Below are 26,836 nucleotides of genomic sequence, written 5' to 3'. Positions count from 1 at the left end.
AAAATTAGATGGGGTTGAAAGATCGGCGGTCTCTGTGGGGGATCAGGACGGATTTGCAGGAAGGAGGTGTGTGTGGGAGGGAAGGGAGGTGAGGAAGTTGTGGCCGGATAGCGGGATTTCAGAGTAGGTGAGCGTAGAGATTGTACAGGGACTAGAGATGACGAGATGGTGTGTGTGTCCAGATTGGTGAGTGGGAGAGCTGGGGTGGAGCAGGTTAGTGGAGTTGAAGAAAGGTAGAAAGAGGGCAACAGAGGGGTCAGCAGGAAGGGTTGGCAGTGAAATAGATGCGACCGTACAGCGCGCAAGCTGGCATTAGTGGAGTGAAGCACGGTAGCTGGGCTGTAGTAGGAAATCAGCCGGGTAAGGTGAGGTGGAGAGCTCGGTGAGTGCATTAAAGCTGATGGTAAGGAGTTTCTGTTTGTGGAGGCGGATGATCCACCACTTAAGGACGTGTGGACTGAGCTTCTTTTTTTTTTTAGAAAAATGATCCAGGCAGCAGAGTGAAGTATGGATTGAACTGGGGAGAGACAGGAGGCAGGGAGGTCAGTGAGGAGGCTGATGCAGTAGTTAAGGCAGAATACGATAAATGCTTGAACCACCATAATAGTTTGGAGAGGAAAGAGTAAATTTTAATGACGTGGTGAAGGATGGACCCATAGAATTTGGTGACAGATTGAATATGCATGTTGAGAGAGAGAGATGAGTTGAGTACTTGGTAAACACTCTGTGCCAAGTGCTTGTCTAAAAGTCGGAGTAGATACATATTCGCCAGGTTGGACACAGTCCCTGTCCCGCATGGTGCTCATAGTAAGTAGGGAGAAGGATTGAACTCCCAGATGGGTAATTGAGGCACAGAGAAGTTAAGTGACTTGCCCTAAGTTGCACAGCAGTTATAGTGCATAGTCAGGATTGGAACCCAGGCCCTCTGACTCCCCTGGCCATGCTCTTTCCACTATGCCATGCTGAACGGGGTGTAAACCAGATTGGAGGGAAATATTCATTCACTGGTATTTATTGAATGCTTATAGCGTGCAGAGCACTGTACTAAGTGCTTGAGAGAGTACAGTAGCGTGGCTCACTGGAAAGAGCATGGGCTTTGGAGTCAGAAGTTATGGGTTCAAATCCCGGCTCTGCCAATTGTCAGCTGTGTGACTTTGGGCAAGTCACTTAACTTCTCTGTGCCTCAGTTACCTCATCTGTAAAATGGGGATGAAGACTGTGAGCCCCCCATGGGACAACCTGATCGCCTTGTAACCTCCCCAGCGCTTAGAACAGTGCTTTGCACATAGTAAGCGCTTAATAAGTGCCGTCATTATTATTATTTATTTATTACAGTACAGTGGAGCTCGTAGACATGTTCCAAGGAGAAGTGGAGACAGTGGGTCAGGGAGGGAAGAATGAAGGGGGCAAGTTTTTTATTAAGGAGAGAAGGGATGGGGACAGGCACAGGTGGAAGGAGTAGCTTATGAGTTGAGGTGAGATGTCCTTGGGAGGTACTGCCGGCAAAATTGGGAGAGTCGAAGAGGATGCAGGAGGAGGGAGGGACTGGAGAGGAGGAAGGGAAATTTTAGGTGATCGTGCCTGATGGTTTCAGTTTCAGCAGTATTGCATGTGGCCAGGTAATGAGGAGATAGAGATGGGGTGGGAAATGAGAGGACAGAGATTTGAGGAGGAATTAAATTTCTGAAATGCCTGGCCAATGGGTATGGGAGTCAGGATGGAGAAGTGGTATCAGGTGGAGGAGAGGGCAGAATGAAAACAGGTGAGGCATAATATGAGAAGGATGAGGCGTAGCTCAGTGGAAAGAGCATGGGCTTTGGAGTCAGAGGTCATGGGTTCAAATCCCAGCTCCGCCAATTGTCAGCTGTGTGACTTTGGGCAAGTCACTTGACTTCTCTGTGCCTCAGTTACCTCATCTGTAAAATGGGATTAGGACTGTGAGCCCCCCGTGGGACAACCTGATCACCTTGTAACCTCCCCAGTGCTTAGAACAGTGCTTTGCATATAGTAAGTGTTTAATAAATGCTATTATTATTATTATTATTATTATTATTATTATTATTATTATTATTATTATTATGAGGGCAGCCTGGTGTCTGGATTCCTCCAGCTGCACTCTGCAGCCTGAGCCCAGGAACAGAGGAAGCAGACTGTGGAGGTGATCCAGGGTTGAGGGTCTGTGGTTTGAGATCAGTGGAGAGTCAGGGGAAGTGAGGGAGTTGAATTCAGTGGAAATGAAGTTGCTGATGGCCTCAATTTGTGTATCAAGAAAAGGAGTAGCATGTGTATGGAGACCTAATGGGGCATGATGACTGGAGAAAATAGGAGGTGGACAGAAGATCGGTGGCCCCCTTGGGAGAACAGGACAGATTTCCGGGGAAGGGATGAGGGAGAGAGAAAGCAAGTCAGGACGTTGTGGTCCGATGGAGGAATTTCAGAGTTGGTAAGGGTAGATATTTTACAGTGACTAGAGTTGATGAGCTCGAGTGAGTGTCCATTGAGTGGATGAGGTGGATTGGAGCAGGAGATCAGTGGAGTTGAGGAAGAGAGGAAGCGGACAGTGGAAGGGTTGTTCGGGGTAGTCACATGGATATGGAACCCCCCATGGATCCATTTTGGGATGGAAAAAGTCACTTTCTCCAGTCCATACTTGACTCTCCAGGCTGGATCATATTTCATTTAATAATATTTGAGTGCTGGCTTTATGCAGCACACCATGCTACGTACTTGGGAGAGTACAAGATAATGGTGTCAGTAGACACATTCTCTGCCCACAAGGCCTTACAGTCTAGAGGAGGAACTTACCCTCTAGATTTTTCAAAAAAAAAGTTGCCCCACTCCTCAGAAACCTCTAATGGCTCCTCATCCATCTCTGTATCAAACAGAAACTACCTATCACTGGTTTTAAAGTATGCACTCAGTGCTCCCCCTCTTTTACCTTCTAATTTCCTACTGCATTCCAGCCTGGACACTTCAGTCCTCTAAGGCCAAGCTACTCACTGTACCTCGATCTCATCTAACTTGTCAATGAACCTTTGCCCATCTGCTCCCTCAGGCCTGGAACTCCCCCCTCTTGCCCCCCATATTTATGACAGACCATTACTCTCCCCTGCTTCAAAGCCTTTCTCAAATCTTAGCTCCTCAAGACACCTTCTCTGACAGACTCCTTTTTCCCCATTTTAGACTGTGAGCCCACTGTTGAGTAGGGACTGTATATGTTGCCAACTTGTACTTCCCAAGTGCTTAGTACAGTGCTCTGCACACAGTAAGTGCTCAATAAATGCGATTGATTGATTCACCCTCTTTTCTGTTTTTCTTATGCACTTGGCTCTGTATCCTTTAAGCACTTTGATACTCCGCTCCCACAAGCATTTAACATAGCACTTTGCCATTTCCCCTATCCATAATGTACTTTATTGTGTCTCTCTCTCCCACTAGGCTGTAAGTTCCTGGAGGGCAGGGATCACTTTCGCCAACTATTGTATTATACTTTCCCAAGCGCTTAGTACTGTGCTTTGCACAAAGTGCTCAATAAATACCATTGACTATTCTAATATCTAATAATAATTGTAGTATTTGTTAAACACTTACTATGTACCAATCAGTGTATCAAGCACCAGGGTAACTGAAGTTGACACAGGCTCTGTCCCACATTGGGCACACAGTCTAGGGGAGGAGAACATATATTTAATTTCCATTTTACAGATGAGGTAACGGAGGCACAGAGAAGTTAAGTGACTTGCCCAAGGTCGCGCAGCAGAGAAATGGTAGAGCTGGGGTAGAACCCAGATCCTCTGACTCCCAGCCCTTTACTCTTTCCACTAGTCTATGCTGCTTTTCTGAACTAATAAACAGTCGTCTTTGATACTTCTCAAAGACTGATATTTGATGCCAGTTGCTTTGCATTACGTTAACTGGCGTAGGTTTTATATTTACCTATATTTTCAAAATATAGCTAAGTGAAGCAGCATGGCCTAGTGGAGTCGGAAGGACCTGGGTTCTAATCCTGGTTCACCAGTCGTCTGTTGTGTGACCTTGAGCAAGTCACTTCTTTGTGCCTTAGCTGCCTCATCTGTAAATTGGGGATTAAGACTATAAACCCCCATGACTAAGACATTCATTCATTCAGTCGTATTTATTGAGCGCTTATGGTGTGCAGAGCACTGGACTAAGCGCTTGGGAAGTACAAGTTGGCAACATATAGAGATGGTCCCTACCCAACAGTGGGCTCACAGTCTAGAAAGACATGAACCGTGTCTAACCTGCTGTGCTTGTAATAATAATAATAATAATAATAATTGTACTTCCCAAGCGCTTAGTACAGTGCTCTGCACACAGTAAGCTCTCAATAAATACGATTGAATGAATGAATGAATAATTGTGATATTTAAGTGCTTATTATGTGCCATGCACTATACTGAGTGCTGGGGTGGATACAAGCAAATTGGGTTGGACACAGTCCCTATCCCACATGGGGCTCACAGTCTCAACCCCCATTTTCCAGATGAGGTAACTGAGGCAGAGAGAAGTGAAGTAACTTGCCCAAGGTCATGTAGCAGGCAAGTGGCAGAGTCGGAATTAGAACCCATGGCCTTTTGACTCCCATGCTAATGCTACGCTATCCGCTATGCCATGCTGCTTCTCTTTCTACCCCGTGCTTTGTACATCGTAAGCATTTAACAAATATCATAAAAAAGTATGGTATTGGGCCTAACCAGTGTCCTTTCCGAGAAGGAAGTCCTTCCTATGTTACCTTTCACTCCCGACTGCCAGCTAAAGCTTCTGTGAACTTTTCTGTGAACCAGCTTCCAGTGACAGAAACTGTGTACTCTTCTTCATTTATTCTTCTCCATCTTTGCCCCTCAGGTCATTAACTGTGATGTGTGTGTATATGGAGGTGGAGGTAGCTTCAAGACCAGTGTTGTGCTTTATAATAACGACAAGGCATCACAAAGTTCTAATGAAAATGCCACGTTGTTATACATCAGCCTTTTCAGCTCCCTAGAGAAGGAGAGTCTTTGGAGATTTCCCGAAAATATCTGAAGTGAATTGATACTATGCTCTCATTTTACTTTCTGGGCCTTATTTCTATGAATGCATATTTTGGTTTCCAAGACAATGGCAGAGCAGATTTTAATGATTCTTTAGGTGAAATTCTTGAAAAATTCAAGTATACTTGATTCTTTCAATCTTATCATCCTGCCTGTAAATTTGTCGTGATGAAGCTGTTCTACTCAATGTCAGGATTTCAAAAAGCTCACATCATATTGCATGATAGAATTGGGACATCGGGATGTTGATGTTAAGCGCTCAATAAATACGATTGATTGATTGATGCTATGATGTGGTCATCGTCTCTGTGAAAGCTTAACTGAGCTACCAGGCTATGATGGACAATGCGTAATTTTGAGCCATGGAAATGATTTTCTACATTCGTTTACTGTTGCTATCGAAATGCATCAAACTCTTGAATAAGACTCTGAGACTCTACTGGAAGGTTGCCTGTGATTCCTTTGTTAGACATGGTATTTACTCAGTTACCACTTTTCCACATTTAGAAAATCTAGGAAAATCTTTTTTTGCAGCCAATAGTGGTTTTTGAGGTGATCAGAATCCCACTGGTCGTGAAGGCCATGGGACTTATAGTGTTAATAATAATAATAATGATGATGGCATTTATTAAGCGCTTACTATGTGCAAAGCACTGTTCTAAGCGCTGGGGAGGTTACAAGGTGACCAGGTTGTCCCACATGGGGCTCACAGTCTTAATCCCCATTTTACAGATGAGGTAACTGAGGCCCAGAGAAGTGAAGTGACTTGCCCAAAGTCACACAGCTGACAAGTGGGGGAGCCGGGATTTGAACCCACAACCTCTGACTCCAAAGCCCGTGCTCTTTTCCACGGAGCTACAGTCTCACCCTTCACCTGAACCAAAATTTGCAATTAGAGAGTTATGTAAAGGTTCCAGTGTTAAAAACTAAATTGAAAGGGAACTGGGAGAGTTGTGATTTGTTACTGCAGACTTGCTGTATTTTTACCAGAACCTTCAAATTTCAGAGCTTTCTTAGGTCAGCACGAATGATCAATATATATACATACACACACACGTGTGTGTGTGTGTGTGTGTATATATATATGTATGTGTACATATGTACACATATATATATATGTACACATACATATATATATACACACACACACACACACACATATATAGATATATATATATATATATATATATATAAAGTGCCGTATAATCTAGGGAAGGAATACTGGACCAGGAGTCAGGCTACAGTCCTAGCAGGGTGACATCTCTAGTCTCTGTATCCCTACATGTAAAAACTGAGAATAAAACAAGGGCATCATTATGGTAGATGGTTTGATTTAATGAAGTTACTCCACACTTCTTGGTAGAAAGCAATACAAAAGGCAGTACACTTTTATTGGTTTTCCATTTTATATCCAAATTTTATCCACCTTTGAATGCAGAAGAAATCACCTGACCCAGAATACTTTTAAACCAAAATATCTCCTAAGTGGAGATCTTTATCTTAATAACATTGCCTTAATCTCAAACAATATCTTTGTGAGCCTTTAGCTTTTTAATAATTGTTTTATGGGCTTTGAATGAGATAATGTATTGGGAATTCAGGATTTTGTGTAAGTCGTTGTTATGTTTCCTCTTCTCCTGTGTCTATTAAATTGGATTTCTGTTTTTTATTTAGAGACAACTTTCTTAGACTAATTCCTCGACTTTGAATATACAGTCAGTATTTCCAATATTTGAGCTTTCATTACACATCAATCAGTGGGTTTTTATCGAGTCCTTTGTGCAAAGCACCGTTTTAAGTTCTTGGTTGAGTATAACAGAGCTGTTCGACACAATCTCTGACTCTGCTTGCGTAACGCAGTGAAAATGCCCATTGAAGATACTTGTTTTAGAAGAACTAATTGTATATCTGCTTTTTAAATACTGTAGAAACATGTCAGTATGGGCTTCATGAATTCATAATTAGTTAGAATTTGTTCTTTACGAACAGATGCCATGATTTCATTATTTAATGTGGGGGCAAAAACCGGTAGTGATTTTAGGGGGTCTAGCACTGATCTTACAAAACCTAATAATAGCTCTCTCCCTCCCTTCAAGGCCCTACTGAGAGCTCACCTCCTCCAGGAGGCCTTCCCAGACTGAGCCCCTTCCTTCCTCTCCCCCTCGTCCCCCTCTCCATCCCCCCCACCTTACCTCCTTCCCTTCCCCACGGCACCTGTATATATGTATATATGCTTGTACATATTTATTACTCTATTTTACTTGTACATATCTATTCTATTTTGTAGTATGTTTGGTTTTGTCTCCCCCTTTTCGACTGTGAGCCCACTGTTGGGTAGGGACTGTCTCTATATGTTGCCAATTTGTACTTCCCAAGCGCTTAGTACAGTGCTCTGCACACAGTAAGCGCTCAATAAATACGATTGATGATGATGATAATAATAGGATGATAACATGCCATGCCACTGGATCCTTTTCAGTCATGTTTGGAGCCTCTCACGTCTTGTCAGAGAATTGGGCTAACAAACCCAGGAGTACGGCTTGTGTGGTTGTGAGTGGAGAGAGCAGATATGTAAGGTGGAAGCCAATGGTGGACGGTCTTCAAGCCGATTGTGAGGAATGATTGTTGGAGATTCAGGAAAGCCAGGAGAGCGTTGTGAGGAGTGGAGAGACGTGGGCTGAGTGAAAGTTCAAGAACATGATCCATGCAGCAGTTAGGGAGATTGGGTGCAGTTTGTGGTTGTGTAGTGGAATATCAGAGTGGCTTACTTGGCAACACTTTTTCTAAAAAATATTAGCCAGCACAAGCTCCTCCAGAATCATATGGATGTAAAATAAAATTTAATGTAATTTTTATCAGCCATGTATACAGTTGGGTGCCTGGGCTATGTGACCACCTATTTGTAACTTTCATCTATAGTGCGACAATATTCACATGTACAAACCCCAAAATACAGTCAATCATACTTTTAGACTGTGAGCCCACTGTTGGGTAGGGACTGTCTCTATATGTTGCCAGCTTGTACTTCCCAAGCGCTTAGTACAGTGCTCTGCACACAGTAAGCGCTCAATAAATACGATTGATTGCTTATTGAGCTGTGGTTGCAGAGCACTGTAGTTGGTCAGTCAGTCGTATTTACTGAATGCGTACTGCGTGCGGAGCACTGTACTAAGCACTTGGGAAAGATTCATCTATAGTGTGACAATATTCACATGTACAAACCCCAAAATACAGCCAATCATACTTATTGAGCTGTGTTTGCAGGGCACTGTAGTTGGTCAGTCAGTCGTATTTACTGAATGCATACTGTGTGTGGAGCACTGTACTAAGCACTTGGGAAAGATTCATCTATAGTGTGACAATATTCACATGTGCAAACCCCAAAATACAATCATACTTATTGAGCTGTGTTTGCAGAGCACTGTAGTTGGTCAGTCAGTCGTATTTATTGAACGCGTACTGTGTGCGGAGCACTGTACTAAGCACTTGGGAAAGATTCATCTATAGTGTGACAGTATTCACATGTACAAACCCCAAAATACAATCATACTTATTGAGCTGTGTTTGCAGAGCACTGTAGTTGGTCAGTCAGTCGTATTTATTGAACGCGTACTGTGTGCAGAGCACTGTACTAAGCACTTGGGAAAGTACAGTATAACAGATACAGTCCCTGCCCACAAGCTTACAGTTTTGGATGGGAGACGGACATCAGCTATAAATAAACAAGTGCTGTACTAAGCGCTTGGAAGAGTACTTAGGAGATGTTCCCCAGAAAACTCCAAGGTGAAATCATTTGTGATAGTAAACACTAATTAGTATGTAAATAGTAAGCACCCCAGCACTTTTTAGTTTGTATCTTTTTGTTTTTGCAATCTGCTTCCCTCTGCAGTTGAGAAATGACTTTCATGTAGAGATATTTTTGCTACTCAAATACTGAGTTCTCCCAGTTTGCTTGTTTTCACTCTGCATTAGGGCTAGAGCCCGGCAGTAAAAGCAAGGAACGTGTTTCTGGTCAGGCAGTGCAGTGAAGAAACTGTGGTGTGTTGCAGGTGGTGTTGGCTGTGGGAAGTACTACACTGCAAGTTTTCCAAATGTGCAGGTCTGCAAGAGTGCAACTCCTGAAGGACAAAGGGGATTTATTTATTTTAATATCTTCCTCCTTTTCTAGACCATAAACTCATCATGGGCGGGGAATCATCATCATCATCATCAATCGTATTTATTGAGCGCTTACTATGTGCAGAGCACTGTACTAAGCGCTTGGGAAGTACAAGTTGGCAACATATAGAGACAGTCCCTACCCAACAGTGGGCTCACAGTCTGAAAGGGGGAGACAGAGAACAAAACCAAACATACTAATAAAATAAATAGAATAGATATGTACAAGTAAAATAAATAAATGAATAGAGTAATAAAGACGTACAAACATACATATATACAGGTGCTGTGGGGAAGGGAAGGAGGTAAGATGTGGGGGATGGAGAGGGGAAGAGGGAGGAAGGGGCTCAGTCTGGGAAGGCGTCCTGGAGGAGGTGAGCTCTCAGTAGGGCCTTGAATGTGTCTACCAACTCTGTTATATTGTACTCTTCCAAGCTGAAAGTGCAGTGCTATGCACAGTGATCGCCTGATAAATTGATTGGGTACTAGTTCTGAAGCGTTGTACTCTCCCAAGCGCTTAGTACAGTGTTCTGAACACATTAAGCATTCCATAAATACCATTGATTGATTTATATCATAATGCCCAGCTGGAAAAAAATGCACTCCTTTGGGAATCTGGAGACCCAAGATGTAGCTGTGGTTCTACTTGTAGCTGGTTAATGTGGTTGAAGACTGCACTGGCACTTTACCCAGTGTTTACAACAGTGCTTGACAGATAGTAAACACTTAACTTAGAGAAGCAGCGTGGTTGGGTGGAAGGAGCCCGGTCTTGGGAGTCAGAGGTCATGGGTTCTAATTCCGGCTCTGCCACTTGTCAGCTGTGTGACCTTGGGCAAGTAACTTCATTCATTCATTCATTCAATCACATTTATTGAGCACTTTCTGTGTGCAGAGCACTGTACTAAGCACTTTACTTCTCTGTGCTTTAGTCCCCTCATCTGTAAAATGGGCATTAAGACTGTGAGCCCCACGTGGGATAATTTGATTACCTTGTTTCCCCCTCAGCACTTAGAACAGTACATAGTAAGCGCTTAACAAATGCCGTTATTATTATTATTATTATTACTTAACGAATACCATAATAATAATGCTCTTCCCCTGAAATAACTTGACTGACAGGGGTGAGAAAATATGAGCAGTGCTGCACAAGTTACTGTATAAGAATCAAATCCTCTGTGCAGGTGCTCATCCCTGAAGTGTTAGGACCGCGTCTCATCCGTTGTTCCCCACGACGGACTCCATCAGAAATATATCTCAGAGCTTTTTAAAGCATTCACGCATGGCCTGGAACAAAGAACCTGGGCCCGTGAGTCAGAGGACCTGGGTTTTAATTCCGACTTCACCGCTTGTTTCCTGCGTAACCTTGGGCTAGTTACTTTAGTTCTCTGTGCTTCAGTTCCCTCATCTGTAAAATGGGGATTAAGACTGTGAATCCCACATGAGACACGAACTGTGTCCAATCTGAGTAGCGTGTATCTAACCCAGCACTTAGTACACATAATAAATGCTTATCAGATAGTATTGGAGGGGAAAAAAGTTGTAAAATATTTTGAGCTCTTTGGAAAATGGATCTCTCCATCCGAGGGATTATTTTGATTTATGCATTCAGCCGATAGTGAAGTGCCGGCAAATTAACGGGAAGGACGCCTATACCAAATGATATTCTTTGTTTACCAAAATAGGTACTTTTGAAAGTATTCATCATAAGCTTAAGCACAGCATCTTTCCATTTATATTTCAACTTCTTTCTGAATTCTTCCAGGTATCTTTGGTTCATAAGCTAGGAGAGCATATTACTATTAAAGGATAATTTGTGTAATTTTCAAGCGTGAAAGACAAATGCCTTTGGTGCTAACAATTTTTAAACATCTTTATTGCAGGGGAATTTACCTAAGTATTCTCATAACTCCCTGATGGTTCAAGCAATAAAGACCAACATAACAGATCCGGATATACACGTGCTGTTCTTTGATGTGGAAGCGCTGATTATTCAGCTACTGACCGAAGAAGCCTCTAGGCCCAACACTGCTCTTATTTCCCCAGAGAGTTTGCAAAAAGCGTCCGGCGGTTCCGATAAAGCAGGCTCTTTTCTGGCCGGCAAACGAGCGGCGGTTCTCTTCCAGCAAGTCAAGGAGACGATCAAAGAGAACATCAAGGAACATCTCCTGGACGACGAAGACGAGGACGAGGAGACGATGAGGCAGAGAAGGGAAGAGAGCGATCCAGAGTATCGGTCCAGCAAGTCCAAGCCATTAACCCTGTTAGAGTACAACCTAACTATGGACACCGCAAAACTGTTCATGTCTTGTCTTCACGCGTGGGGTCTGAATGAAGTTCTGGATGAAGTTTGTCTTGACCGGCTTGGGATGCTGAAACCCCACTGCACGGTATCATTTGGTCTCCTTTCCAGAGGAGGCCATATGTCTCTGATGCTTCCTGGCTATAATCAGCCTGTGGCTAAGCCATCATACGGAAACGTGGAAGTTGGACAGAAGCCGCCCGTGGCAGATGGAGCAGGAAAGGGGACTTACGGAGTATCCCGTGCCGTCACTACTCAACACCTCCTCTCAATTATTTCTTTGGCCAATACCCTGATGAGCATGACCAATGCCACATTTATTGGGGATCATATGAAGAAAGGGCCAACCAGGTGTGGATTTCTTTTTGAGTTAATGTATTTTGCTTATTGTTGAAAGACGCCTATAATAATAACGATGGCATTTGTTAAGCGCTTACTATGTGCACAGCACTGTTCTAAGCGCTGGGGGAATACAAGGTGATCACGTTCTCCCACGGGGGGCTCACAGGCTTAAACTCCATTTTACAGATGAACTCCATTTTCTATATACTAACAGGCCCCCTCATAAAACGAAAGGACCCCGCAAACCTCAAGACCCGCCTTCTTGATTTATTACTGCTTCCTGCTTTCTTCATATTGAAGCTGCTATTTAAGAACAATGGCTTAATCTGGATATTTTAAAGAACAGCTGAAATTAAGATGTTGCTGAAAAATAGACCCCAAGTTAGTTTTATCCCCACCCTAACAAAACCCTAACTCAACAGCGGAATTAATGATCCAATTTGAGAGAGTATTCCTCTTTTGTGAGATTTACTGAGAAAAGTGTCATTCCAGGGTCAGCACTATATTAAATCATACTGTCCATGGAATTCCACCTGACTCCTACTAAATGTTCCTACTAAAATTTAATTTAATATGTTAAATCCAAGTAAATCTAATTATAATGATTTGCTTCTTACATGTACCTTTGTAATGATGACTATTCAGTGGTGACCTTACATTCTGTGGCTTGGGCAGTGATTCTTTTGGGAAGTGACTAGGAATTTCTTTGTGATTCTAAATGCTTTTAGATGCATTGTTGTGGCAAAGGGGAAAATTCTCTACACGTGGGAGTCCTCTTGCTCAATTTCTTCAGAATATTTTAACTAATGTGCAGTAGGAATATGAATTATTTCTCTCATATATGATTCCCTGAAACTTGCATAGTTTGTGGTGTTCCCTTTAAATTGCTTTTTTGTGGTTCTTATGTGCTAATTATGTGTCCAGCACTATTCCGAGTGCTGGGGTAGATGCAGTTAATCAGATTGGGCACAGTCCTGTCCTGCCTGGGGCTCATAGTATAATTACTATTATTAGTAATTAGTATACTAATTAGTATAATTAGGAGGGAAAACAGGTTTTGAATCCCCATTTTACAGTTGAGGAAACTGAGGCACGGAGAAGGTCCCACTGCAAGCAACCAGAGCCACAATTACAGCCCAGGTCCTCTGATTCCCATGCCTTTACTCTTTCAATTAGGCCATGCTGTTACTGTGTGCAGAGCACTGTACTAAGCACTTTGGAGAGTGCAACAGAATTGGTAGACACAATCCCTGTTTAATGAGACGGACATTAAAATAAATGACTGATAGGGGAAAGGAAAGCTTCTGAGGGAGAAACTAGTATTCTTGCTTTGTTTCCCCGGTCCCTTATGCATTTTCAAAATTGTAAGATTAAGGATTTAGAATTTCTACTTTCCCCCGCATATTCACCCAGGGTAGATCATGTGGCCAAGAGAGTATTATTGCTGTCACGATTATGCTGGTTTTCAGAATTCCTTGGAGAGTTTATCTCTCCTTATATAGATGGCTATTAAGAAATTAGTGATAGTACCTTAAATCTCTTTCAAATGTCTTCCCCTTAGATATTAGAAAATGTGTCAGGTACCAGATTTGTATTTTTCCTATAATGTATATATTATTTTGATTGCTACAGTCTCGATAGGCAAACATTCAGGCCAGGAAGCACATATGGTTGCCTTTCTAGTGCAGTGAATGAACCTACTCAATGTTGAATGAGTTTACAATAATACTGTAATAAAACTATGAAACTAAAGAATTAAGTTTTGCATCTCAGTACTTTTTAATTGGATTGAAATTGGTAAATTTTCTTTTGTTTATTGTCCAGTGGTGAATTACAATGCCCTTGTGTGTCTCTCTCTCTTTTTTTTTTAAAGGCCTCCTCGGCCAAGCACCCCAGATCTTTCTAAAGCAAAGGGTTCCCCTCCAGCTTCCAGTAATGTTGTTCAAGGACAGATTAAACAAGGTAAAATTAAATCATCTTATGTAATTGACTTGACATTTCAGCTCTAGAAACTGGAGAAGCTCAGCTAATGCATAGTGATAACATTCGTTGTGTCTGTAACTGTTAAAGAAGAGAAAAGCTGTTATATTCCAGATGAAAATCTGGGTAATTAAGATGTCAGTTTAAAAAAAAAATGTGGTTCATGTAGTAGTAAATGGAAAATGGCCGATTTTGCCATATAGGTACAGTCTTTGCTTAGGATAGGTCTAACGAAACCTTCCAGTAGCTGAAGTTATATAGGCAAAGTTCCTGGAGCTCAGAAGCCATAATATTTTTTTTCGAGTACATTTTAAGTACTATGTAAAATATAACCTACATTTGCAGAATTCTGGGCAGATGTTTTTGCCTTGATGGTAAATGAGAAGAAATCACTGGATTTTGAATTCCATAATAGAAAATCCTGTAGTGAGTTGTCTTCTCAATGTGCCTACCAACTCTGTTATGTGATGCTCCCCTGAGCGCTTAGTACAGTGCTCCGCACACAGTAAGCCCTCAATAGATGCGGCTGGTTGATCCTGTCTAGTCTCTAGTTAAAAGTGGAGAATTGGGATAAAAATGCTTTAGAAGTCTGCAGATCTTTGACTTTAGGTATGTACCGTTCTTTTGACATTTGGGATTTTAGTTAGATTTTGTTTCACTGAAGAAATAGGACTTCTGATTTCTCAACTCCTTCTGCAGAGTACCAGAACTGAACTCTAAAAATGACCACACCATCTCGTAACAGTCTAAAAAGAGAACAGGTTGCTAAATATTGGCTTCTATCCCGGACCTTCATTAAATGGGAAAAAACCCAGATTTTCCTCTCTTGGTTTTTCTTCTGTGCTTATCTTCTATTTTCTTCATGTTGCGTAAGAAAGATTTTCTGGGGTGGTGAGGTAAATTCTTCTGTGCCACTTTGCTGAATTATGCAGATCAAGAAATGATAGTTCACATAGAGGCTGTCACTCACGGGGAAATGAATTCTTCCTCTTTAAAAAAAATTTGATTAATGTGTCTTATAAGAATAAGTTCACTTAAAGGGTTATTTAGCTTTTGCATGTTTAATTCAGTTAAATTCAACTGCATCACAGACTTCCTGCCGTTAGGGAGATTTTTGTTTTTTTCAGTAGGAGGTCTGTTCCTTCTCTCGTTCTTTTTCCCTCTTGGCAAGGGGAGTAGATGTTAGAAAGTGTTCCGGTAGCAATATGTGACATGTTCACTAGATATCAATCACCTCACCACCCCAGTGGTGTTGAGTTGGGTGACCCGGTCAACTCATCCCACTTTCATTTGGCGCAAATGGCTGAGTGTAGAAGCCTTAATGCATCTCCACTTGGCAGAGCATTGAGTGTTGAGAGCATTGAGCAGGGCATTGAGAATTGAGCTCTAGATTGCTTATTTTAGGGATTGCGTTTGACAGTTTCCAGGCTGAGCATACAGAACTCTCCGACACACATTAGTTTGTACATATTTATTACTCTATTTATTTATTTTACTTGTACATATCTATTCTATTTATTTTATTTTGTTAGTATGTTTGGTTTTGTTCTCTGTCTCCCCCTTTTAGACTGTGAGCCCACTGTTGGGTAGGGACCGTCTCTATATGTTGCCAATTTGTACTTCCCAAGCACTTAGTACAGTGCTGTGCACACAGTAAGTGCTCAATAAATACGATTGATGATGATGATGATGATTAGCCTCCTGGATGTATTCTTTAGCAGCAAGATCATCGGGGATCTCTTTTTCTAGAGGAAGGTTTTGAAGCTTTTATAGCTAGCCGGGGTCCACCCAGTGATCTCTCTGAATACGGAGTTGAAAATAAGGTGCTCATTGCCTCCATCCAGCACTTCTCCCTCTGGTCTGATTGTACTTTTTCCCCATGCTCCAGCAGTCAAACTGCTCCGGGCTGTAGCATTTTGATAGAAAACATAGTTCCAAGGAACAATCAATCAATCAATCAATCAATAGTATTTATTGAGTGCATACTATGTGCAGGGCACTGTACTAAGCGCTTGGGAAGTACAAATTGGCAACACATAGAGACAGTCCCTACCCAACAGTGGGCTCACAGTCTAAAAGGAAGGAAGGAACAGGAAGGAACAGGAAGGACGGCTACAGGTAATCCATGTAAGGGAATCTAGGTGGAAAACTTTTATAGAGACTGGACAGGGAAATGCTGGTATCCAAGCCAGCCTGCATTTTTTTTGTTTTCTGCCGGAACATCCACATCGTATCCCCTGTGTTCTTTCTCTAAATTTCTTTGGCCTCACACCACTATACAGTCATCATTAAATCATATTTATTGAGTGCTTACTGTGTGCGAAGCACTGTACTAAGCACTTGGGAGAGTCCAATATAGCAGCAAGTTACACAACAACAGCAAGAACATACACCATTCCCTCGAGGAGTTCTGTTGAGAAAATCCTTGTCCTCCAAATTTGAGGCGCTCAGTTATTTTTGGAAGACAACAGTTATTCACTCATTCAATCGTATTTATTGAGCGGTTACTATGTGCAGAGCAGTGTACTAAGCGCTTGGGAAGTATTCATTAAAACCTTGCACCTAGAAGTGATTTCACGTCAACTCTTGTGTGGAGCCAAGTGTTGTTATATGGTACCAGGAGCCTTGGCTCAATGGTTAACAGCTATAAAATGTCACTCTTTTTTGTCCCGCTCAACTTTGAGAGCTTTTGCAGTTTTTCCCCATCTCTATGGCATGTGGTGTCTGGCTCCATCGTCATTTGATAGGATGGGCATTGAAATGACAGGGATCTAGCTTCCAAGTTTCAAAGGCGTTCTGACCCATCTTTTGATTCAGTGAGTGCTTGCTTTGAGTATTTTTATGAACTCTTGCTGAATGAAGGTTTCTCTTGCCCAAGTTCAACTTTATTTGTTAATTTTCTTGAGTCCAAAACAGTCAATTGAAAAACATTTTCTGACTCTTTCTGGGGATGTGAGGATCTAGGTGATCCTTGACTTGGGATTTCAGCAACAAGAAAGGGCTAAATTTAGGTTATGTCTAAATGGTTCCTGTATTACAATTAAAATTTAACCAAGTTGAACCCTTTTTCCCGGTGGTTCTTGTTAGCAGAAAAACTCATCATCATCAACAGATTGTACGTCTTCATGGGACAAGGACTGTGCCTGAACAGATTATCTTAATTCTTTCTCAGTGCACAAGCACAATGCTTGGCACATAGAAGAGAAGCAGCGTGGCTCAGTGGAAAGATCACGGGCTTGGGAGCCAGAGGTCATGGGTTCTAATCCCGACTCTGCCACTTATCAGCTGTGTGACTTTGGGCAAATCACTTAACTTCTCTGTGCCTCAGTTACCTCATCTGTAAAATGGGGATAAGACTGTGAGCCCCACGTGGGACAACCTGATCACCTTGTATTCCCCCCCCCCCCCACTCCAGCACTTATCAATCAATCAATCAGTTGTATTTATTGAGCGCTTACTGTGTGCAGAGCACTGTACTAAGCACTTATAACAGTGCTTTGCACATAGTAAGCACTTACCAAATGCCATCATCGTCATCATAATCACATAGCAACGCTTTACAAATGTTATAGTTAAACGTGATTATTTTGTCAGGCACTGTGTTCATCGCTTATGAATATAGTGATAAACACCTCTAATAAGCACGTAATTCTTGGTCCCTGTTTTACAAGTGTCTCATGGTATAAAATGAAGAGGACAGACATATAGAAAATAGGTGAAAATTTCATACCAGCCACAATATATTATAAACAATTAGACAATATATAAATATATATTTATATATATAATATATTAAATATAAATTAATAAATATATATATAAAATATATATTAATATATATTAATATAAATTGGCAACATTAAAATTAGTTGCCCTAGGAGGAGGCAACGTTGCTCCCCTGCCCGCTTCCCTGCCCCCCAGACTGTAAACTCATTGTGGAAAGGGAATCATCATCATCATCATCAATCGTATTTATTGAGCACTTACTATGTGCAAAGCACTGTACTAAGCGCTTGGGAAGTACAAATTGGCAACATATAGAGACAGTCCCTACCCAACAGTGGGCTCACAGTCTAAAAGGGGGAGACAGAGAACAAAACCAAACATACTAATAAAATAAATAGAATAGATATGTACAAATAAAATAAATAAATAAATAGAGTAGTAAATATGTACAAACATATATACATATATACAGGTGCTGTGGGGAAGGGAAGGAGGTAAGATGGGGGGATGGAGAGGGGGACGAGGGGGAGAGGAAGGAAGGGGCTCAGTCTGGGAAGGCCTCCTGGAGGAGGTGAGCTCTCAGTAGGGCCTTGAAGGGAGGAAGAGAGCTGTCCCAAGAGCTTAGTACAGTGCTCTGCACAAAGTGCTCAATAAATACGATTGAACAGTAATCTTTGCTTAAAAACTGCTGCAGATTTCCCAGCTTCTAAAGGGCTGGGAAGGTAGGCTTCAATCTCACAGTGTCCAGTGGAAGGTCAGAAGTCGTCCCTACTGTCTGACTGCTCCCTGCAAAGGTAGAGCTTAAAATGGTGAGGATTCTCTGGGCATTTCGTGTCTGCTTCCACTGCTCCTCCTCTGATTCTGTGGGGTTGGGGAGAGGCAAGGTTGGGACTTCACCCCTGCAAAATGGGATGGGACGAGAGGAGGTGCCCCTGGGGCCCAGCTGTACTTTTTATACTTACCTTGTGGCTGCTGTTCTTAATCTTTGAAGGCAGCCAAATAATAATGCTATTTCTTAAGCGCTTTCTATGTGCCAAGCACTGTTCTGAGTGCTGAGGTAGATACAAGGTAATGAGGTTGTCCCACGTGGGGCTCACAGGCTTAATCCCCCTTTTACAGATGAGGTAACTCAGGCACAGAGAAGTTAAGTGGCTTGCCCAAGGTCACACAGCAGACAAGTGGTGGAGCAGGGATTAATAATAATAATAATAATAGCATTTGTTAAGCGCTTACTATGTGCCAAGCACTGTTCTAAGTGCTGGGGGGATTCAAGGTAATAATAATAATGATTGCATTTGTTAAGCTCTTACTATGTGCAAAGCACTGTTCTAAGCGCTGGGGGGATACAAGGTGTTCAAGTTGTCCCACAGGGGGCTCACAGTCTTAATCCCCATTTTACAGATGAGGTAACTAAGGCTCAGAGAAGTTAAGTGACTTGCCCAAGATCACACAGCAGACATGTGGCAGAGCTGGGATTAGAACCCATGACCTCTGACTCCCAAACCTGTGCTCTTTCCTCTGAGCCACACTGCTTCTCCAATTAGCACCCACGTCCTCAGGCTGCCAAGCCTGTGTTCTTTCCACTAAGCCTTGCTGCTTCTCAAAGAACAGTATGGATGTGGGCATCGAGAAAAAATGTATTTCCCATCATTGTTCATTCATTCAATCAATGTGCAGTTGTGGTTGGGTTTTTTTTTATGGTATTCATTGTGTTTACTGTCAGGCACTGTATTAAGTGCTGGAATACCTATGAGCTACTCTGGTTTGACACTGTCCGTATCCCACCTGTGGCTCTTAATCCCTATTTTACAGCAGAGGTAACAGGCACGGAGAAGTTAAGTGACTTGCCTAAGGCCACTTAGCAGACAAGTAGCAGGGCCGGGATAGGAACCCAAATTCCTCTGATTCCTAGGCTTGTGTTCTATCTACTAGGCCACACTGCTTCTTTTTTAACAAGCTTTCAGCAGTTATCACTTACTCCTATATTTGAAATGGTGGGAATACCATCTAGGAGGCAATCTGAAACTGCCCTCTCTTTTGCTGCTTTGTTGATAGATGCCCAACTTTCTCTAGCCTAGTGACTTTTAGCTCTCCAGAAGTCTGGCCCACTTGAGCCACTGTCTTAAAAGGTAATACAGTAATACATGATTGAAGCACTTTGGCTATAGACCCCTTGAAATCTGAGTCCAAATTCTTTTTTTTTTTTTTTTGGTATAGTAGCTAACACGTTGTGAGTGTTCAGTTAATTATTGGCATTGTAAAAATCAAACGCCAAACTTACTGAAGCTCTAGGCCACTCTTTTCAATGATGGCAAGCATTTTCCTCTTGGCCTTCAGTCTATTTCAAAATGAAGGGTTTTATAGAATAGATTGTGTTTTGAGAGATTCCTCTATGGTGGAAGAAAAACAGATCTTCCTGGTTGTACCAGTTGTCTGAACAATAAGGTAATCTGTTCAGGCACAGTCTTTGTCCCATAAAGACTCACAATCTGTTGATGATGATGAAGGTAAAAGGAGCACCTTTTAGGGTGAGAATATTTCAGACAATTGTTTTGCTTCGGTAATTTATACAGGTAGGAGGACAACCATGCTTTCAGAGAGTGGGATTACTTTTATTGTTGAGCATCAGAAGGGTGAAGAAGGTGAGAAATACTTTAGTTTCATTCATTCAATCATATTTATTGAGCGCTTATTTTGTACAGCGCACTGTACTAAGCTCTGAGCACTGTACTAGGTGCTTATGGTCTGCCTTTTAGAATCCCACTGTCTGAATTAGTACAACCAAAAAGGGAGCCTTTATGCTTGTAGACTACATTTATTTACGCCACCTGAACAAGTAGGATCATATTAACTGGAAAAAAAGTTAATTCCATTATTACTACTAAAAAGGGGCGATAGCTGTTGGAAATGAAACTCTTGGAAACAGATATAAAATAATAAAAATACCTAATGTTGTTCTTAGAAATAAGTGGTTACCTCAGCTTTTAAATTGAGATGTGGGGTAGGTAATGGCTGATAAGGAATGCCAGTTATAAGCAGGTAAAGATTGCTGGGCTCCAAATCCAATTAGAAGTTAAAATTAGTAGCTAATATTGATGGAGCTTGGATTTAGGGCCTTGCAGCTCTCATTTGCCCTTTATTTTTTCCCAAGCAACATGGTGGTTTCCATATTTAGGTTTTAGTTCGAAATGGAAATAAGTTAAATTATTACTTATGCATTAATTATTATTAATTAATTATTAAAACTATTAATTTTCAAGTGCTTGCCAGGAAAAATCTCCTGCATTCTGTTTATTTCGTGGTTCTCTTTTTGAAAATAGGCTGATGGAATAATATTATTTTCTTTACTGCATTTTTGCTTTATGTTCTCTTAACTCACAGTTGTAGTTTGGTAGTTTTCTTATTTAGCCTTACATACATAGTACGGACATTGGTGAGGCATCGAACTTGTGGAGACTTTGTTCAGAGCTCTTCCTTCTAGAGTCATATATCTTATTACTTATTTGCATTTTTAATATTTTTGGCCTTTACTGTGGCTACCCCACTGAAAATGGGAGTTAAAAATCCAATTTCAAAATAAGAATAATTTAAAATGTAAAGCATTTTAATATTCATACATTAGATCTTAAGGCAGTCAAGTAATTTGATTTCAGAATGCCATAGATTAAAGAAGTTATCAACTTCAGATGGGTAGGAGGTACAATAATTAGCCTGAAAGACAGAGATGCGCTACCCTCATCTCCATGTCTACTGTATATTTTTTAAATGATTTTTATTTGCATCTCTGATAAACCTGCAAGAATATATCTGCGATATTTCAACTTTCATTTTAGGGAGAAAGGCATATTTTTGAATATATTTTGCGGCGCACCCATGCTGGTTTTTTGTGGTTGTTGGTTTTTGTGAAAACAATGAACTTTGGGTTAGATTAATGTCCTGACCCCTGGGCCTGAGTCCCTCCCGTTCACTATGCCTGCCTAGCCCCATCGCCAACCCCGACTCCCTGACTTTGATTCATTCATTCAGTTGTATTTATTGAGCGCTTACTGTGTGCAGAACACTATACTAAGCGCTTGGGAGAGTACAACGCAACAATTAACAGACACATTCTTTGCCCACAATGATGTGCTTCCGACTGCCCCAGCTCCCCAGTGATACTGCAGGGTTGTGATCCCTGTGGGGTTCTGACTTCAGCCCATCTGATGGACTTCTGTCTACCCCAGTGTTTAGCACAGGGCTTGACTCGCAGTAAACCTTTTATCAGTCCCTCTCACACACATCCTTTCCGCGCCTCCATCTTGACTAAATCCTTGGTCCAGTTGTGTCCAAAGACCCAGAAATCCCCTGCCAACTTATTGGGGTAAGTGTTGTTTAGAACCAGGGTGACTGTAAGCTCCTTATCCATCAGTCAGTCATATTTATTGAGCACATGCCGTGTGCAGGATGCTGTGCTAAGCACTTGGGAGGGAACAATATAACAGAGTTGGTAGACATTTTCTCAGCCCTGCTTCACGGCCTATGGCCAAGAGAGGAGCTTGCGGCCTATTCATTCGGTCAATCATGTTTACTAAGTCCTTACTATGTGCAGAGCACTGTGCTAAGCACTCGCTAGAGGAGCTTGCAGTCTAGAGAGTTCCTTGTGGGCAGGGATTACGTCCACCCACTCTGTTGTGCTTTCCCAAGTGCTTCGTATTTACTACACCGTAAGTGTTCAAATAGTATTGATTTAGAATTTCTTTCCAATTTGGTCAGAATTGTCCTTTCTCTTTCTATGCTGTCCCTTCACCTTTTGCTAGAATTCCCATTGCCAAAGAAGTTTTTCAAACGTAATAGTGGGAAAGAGTTACATCAATACTTGCCAAGGAATTCCAAGAAAATAATTTCTCTCTGAAATTTTTAAAAATCCATTGCGGCAACCACCATTTTAAGATGATGCATTTCTTTATATGTTGTCCTGATGACGATTGTTTACATACTACTTTAATCAATCAATCAATCGTATTTATTGAGTGCTTACTGTGTGCAGACCACTGTACTAAGCGCTTGGGAAGTACAAGTTGGCAACATATAGAGACGGTCCCTACCCAACAGTGGGCTCACAGTCTAAAAGGGGGAGACCAAGAACAAAACCGAACATACTAACAAAATAAAATAAATAGAATAGATATGTACAAGTAAAATAAATAAACAAATAAGTAAAGTAATAAATAGAGTAATAATTTAAGTGATTTCCTTTCTGTGATAGTAGGAGTTAAGACTGTTATTAAATGGAATATTTTATGTAATTTACATATGGAATCTAGAATCCAGGGTTGTTGGGGTTTTTTCTTCAATTTTTTTTTTTTTTTGTATGATTGTCAGAGGTGGTGCAGCAAGGTATTCCAGCCTCTTGTGGCTTGGATGGTTTGAAATGGGGCCAGAAAATGTGCAAAGCAGTGAGAGGCAATGTTGCAGTGATAATAAATGTCACTTTTCCATGTGTTCCTAGAAATACTAGAGAGCCAGTGACCCTTCTTGAACTATTACTTCTAACATCACTTCCAGTGGTGGCTGAGACTTTTATGAAAAGCTGCCCTTAGTACACTGAGCCACTAAAAATCTCTGTGACTAAGTAAATGTTTTGTTATGCTCTCAAGGCAATGTTTTCCTCATTTAACTGGTAAAACTTTATCTGACTTTAATAGACCCTTCATTCTCACCACTACCTACAAATTTCGCTCACCCTTTTGAAAGTATACTAAAAGTCTAGTGTAGATTTTTAGGTTTTTGGTTTTCTTTTTTTCCTAAACACAAATGGAATAAGTTCTCAAACCTGGGAAGCCAGATTTTAGTTCCTTCTGAGCCAGAATGGTAGCAGGGAAGCCAAAACCTGAAGCAGCGTGGCTCAATGGGAAGAGCCTGGGCTTTGGAGTCAGAGGTCATGGGTTCAAATCCCGGCTCCGCCACTTATCAGCTGTGTGACTTTGGGCAATTCACTTCACTTCTCTGAGCTTCAGTTCCCTCATCTGTAAAATGGGGATTAAGACTGTGAGCCCCCCATGGGACAACCTGATCATCTTGTAACCTCCCCAGCACTTAGAACAGTGCTTTGCACATAGTAAGCTCTTAACAAGTGCCATCATTATTATTATTATTATTATTATGCCCATCAGGATTGCTGTTTCCTCATAATGAAGGTGGTAGCTATTTTTCTGGCTTACACTAATTGTACCTATTAATGCAAATAGAAAAAACATGGATTGAAAAGCCAGTCTTTAATGACAATTCATAATTTGGATTTCACAATAAATTGGACTAGAATAGTTAGATTTTTAGGGATTTGAAATTGAAGCCTAAACGCATTTTCCACGGTAAGTGCAGCATTAGAGCAAGTTTAATATCATTTGCAAAAGGCTTTGATAAGGAATCACCTTTTACATTTCTCTAGTGTGCCGTGGGTTGATGGTTACCCTAGTGTTCCTAGTTTGGTTACACGTGCCAGCTTGACATTATGATGCATTCGTGTGGAAATTATGAAAAAGTAGTTTTCATGCAGATGTCCTTTGGTGACAAAAGAACTTCACTGCATGAAAAGCAAACATACCATTCAGAAAACAATGCTTAATCTGTTCAGGAGCCTGAACCTATTGCTGTTCAGCGACTGAATAAAGGACAGGGATTAATTTGAAGATGCTTGTACATGACATATGCTAATTTCTCCATAGGAAGGGAGTGTCAAATGGTGACCTCGAAATCTTAACATTGACCCCCAGTTGTAGAATGTGTGTGCCATACGGTCCTTTTGCCTATTCGTATGCTAATCGAAGCCCAGAGGTAATAGTGGTTAAAATAAAGTTGGTTATTCATTTTGAATTGCCATCTTTGTAACAGTTAGGCAGTTTTTAACAGTCATCTTTAACCCCTGGGATATTTGTCCTTTAGAAAAAAACTTTTTATAATGAAAAACATAGATTATTTATTTACATATTGGTTTATGCACGGGGTCTTTCACTGTGATTTTTTTTTTTTATGATTGGTTGGACCTTTAAAGATATCACAAGTAGTGAGATTTACTTGGTAGTTTAAAATAACTTCTGTATAGTGGAAGAAAACGTTTTAGGAAAACAGCAAAAAATATAGCACTTTCTAATTTAAGAATAATTCATACTTAAGGTGAGATGTTTAGGGGCATACTATAGCATGAGATTAATTTTCTAACAAAATGGCATTGATACCACTTTTTGACATTTCTTTGTTGTAGGCAAAGCTTTGTCAGTTTGTGTAACAATCCTTGGCATGACTTCTGACTTGAATCAAAAGTTGTGTTAAAATATTAAATATTTGAATTTCAATGGAAACACACTTTTTTGCAATTTTTTAATTGATGTGGCCTTCTGGTAAAATATTTTCATTTCTGTTATACAGATGTCAAGGCTTCTGCCTGTTTTCTTTTTTCATTCTTTCCCCACTAATGCAGATGAACGTTTTCAGACACTGCCGTATCTCACTTTCTCTCTTGTCTTTATTCTATTTTCTTCTGAAAGCTGCTGCACCTGTTGTTTCTGCTCGGTCTGGTGCTGATCGCTCTGACCTTCCTACTCCTGCTTTACATACCTGTTTCTTAGTAAATGAAGGTATTCTCACTTTAGTTTCTAACAATGTATTCCTGTGCTTTCACATTGTGCTATACTCTGTTGTGAAATGGTTCTTTATCATACACACGAGTTTGTTTTATAGTCTGTGACAACAAACAGTTCCTGGTATAGCTTTAGTAGTGAGGATGAACTAAATTTAGTCTTGCTTGCATCTCTTGCATAGGTTCATGTTTCCTCAGAGATCAATTATATTCTGCTCTAGATTCTGTTAATTTTTAGGTTGTGAGCCCCTGAGAGGCCAGTGATCATGCCTAATACCTCTCTTGTGTAAATGCTTAATACGTTATATCAACACTATTATAATATTACTTCTATTTGTAGCAGGATGTCAATATGTTATCAAAAATTTCTGTGCATATGCGCAGGGTGTTTTTGAACAGTCAATACACATGTTTTTACCTCTGAGAAGCAGCAGGAGAGTTATAGAAACAGCCATTACAGGGATGAGGGAGAGCTATAGCTGTTTAAAGGGTGGAATCTGATTTTCCCTGCCTTGGGTATCATTCTTCTCCTCCCTTAAGTTTTCCTGGATTAGTTGCTTCACTGTTGTGGTTTTCCCTTTCCCATCAGCCTCCACCTGCTTCCCTCTTCCATCTCTTCCTCTTCATTTGCTCCTTGATACGGTCCTTAGTGTGACATTAGTGTACCATAAAGAAGCTTTGTCAGTTTTGGATTGCAAAAAAATAAATCCTTCAGTTTTGATTTGTTCGAATCCAATAGACTTCACGTTGGCGTATCATTTTTAGTGATGAATGGTGCTCCTGATAAGGGTGATGGACAAGTTTCCTACTCTAAATCAGTTTTGATTCCCAAATTAAATTAAATTCCTTAATTTGGGGCTGATCAGAACCCATCAGACACAAATTGCAAACCTTTATTAAGTGCCCACTGAGTTCTGAAACGTAGCAATCTGCTGGAAAGAATACATGAACTCACAGATGGCTTATAATTGGCATAAACTTGGAGAAACCTTAACACGGACCCCAAGGAAGTCAACTCATTTCAGTAATTCAGTAGTCAAAAAGAAAGTATTTACAGCTTTGAAAAAATAGTGTCCTGGCCCTCTTGCTTCCTCACCGCTCCATGGTGGGCCATTTGGGGTCAAAACCATTGTGCCAGCTCCTTCTGCCCTCCTTTTGCCAATGCAGAGAGCAAGATATCTCTGTGGAGGCTAATACGAAGTGGAAGCCGTCTTGGCCTTCAGAGGCTTCTATGTCAACCTCATAGTTCAGTTCCCTGTGGAATCAGGTCAGCCCTTGGCCGGTGCTTTTCCTCAGTGCATTCACATTTTACTTTACCTCGTGTGATTTCCTGAATCTCTGTAAATTTTCTGGGGTGACCCTGTCATATTAGCTTATGTGAACCAACTACAGTGATTTCTTGAGACTCAGGTAATATGTAATCTGAAATATTGCCCAGAGTTGTTGTTTTTTAAATGGTATTTAAGTGCTTATAATGTGCCGGGCACTGTACTAAGCGCTGGGGTGGATACAAGCTAATCAGCCGCGTGGAGCTCGCAGTCTTAACAGTCTCGTCTTTACAGATGAGGTAACTGAGGCACAGAGAAGCCAAGTGGCTTGCCCAAGTTCACACAACAGACCAGTGGTTGAACATACTTTGCTAAATATGTGCTTGATATCATAAGC

The 26,836-nt window shown here is 41.1% G+C and overlaps 1 protein-coding gene across 1 annotated transcript in view; it reads left to right on the top strand.

Moving 5' to 3' along the window:
• The window catches only part of WDR7 (WD repeat domain 7), a 451,784-nt gene that overhangs the window by 99,267 nt on the left and 325,681 nt on the right, over nt 1-26,836 (top strand). Inside the window, exons 15-17 of the mRNA XM_038743534.1 lie at nt 11,090-11,859; nt 13,724-13,812; nt 25,080-25,169. Coding sequence (XP_038599462.1) covers nt 11,090-11,859; nt 13,724-13,812; nt 25,080-25,169 — 949 coding nt within the window. The remainder of the gene's footprint in view (nt 1-11,089; nt 11,860-13,723; nt 13,813-25,079; nt 25,170-26,836) is intronic.

Source organism: Tachyglossus aculeatus, chromosome 3, assembly GCF_015852505.1.
Source record: "Tachyglossus aculeatus isolate mTacAcu1 chromosome 3, mTacAcu1.pri, whole genome shotgun sequence".
NCBI lineage: Eukaryota > Metazoa > Chordata > Mammalia > Monotremata > Tachyglossidae > Tachyglossus > Tachyglossus aculeatus.
Note: the sequence above shows the minus strand (reverse complement) of the source record. Positions and strands in the feature narration are given on the sequence as shown.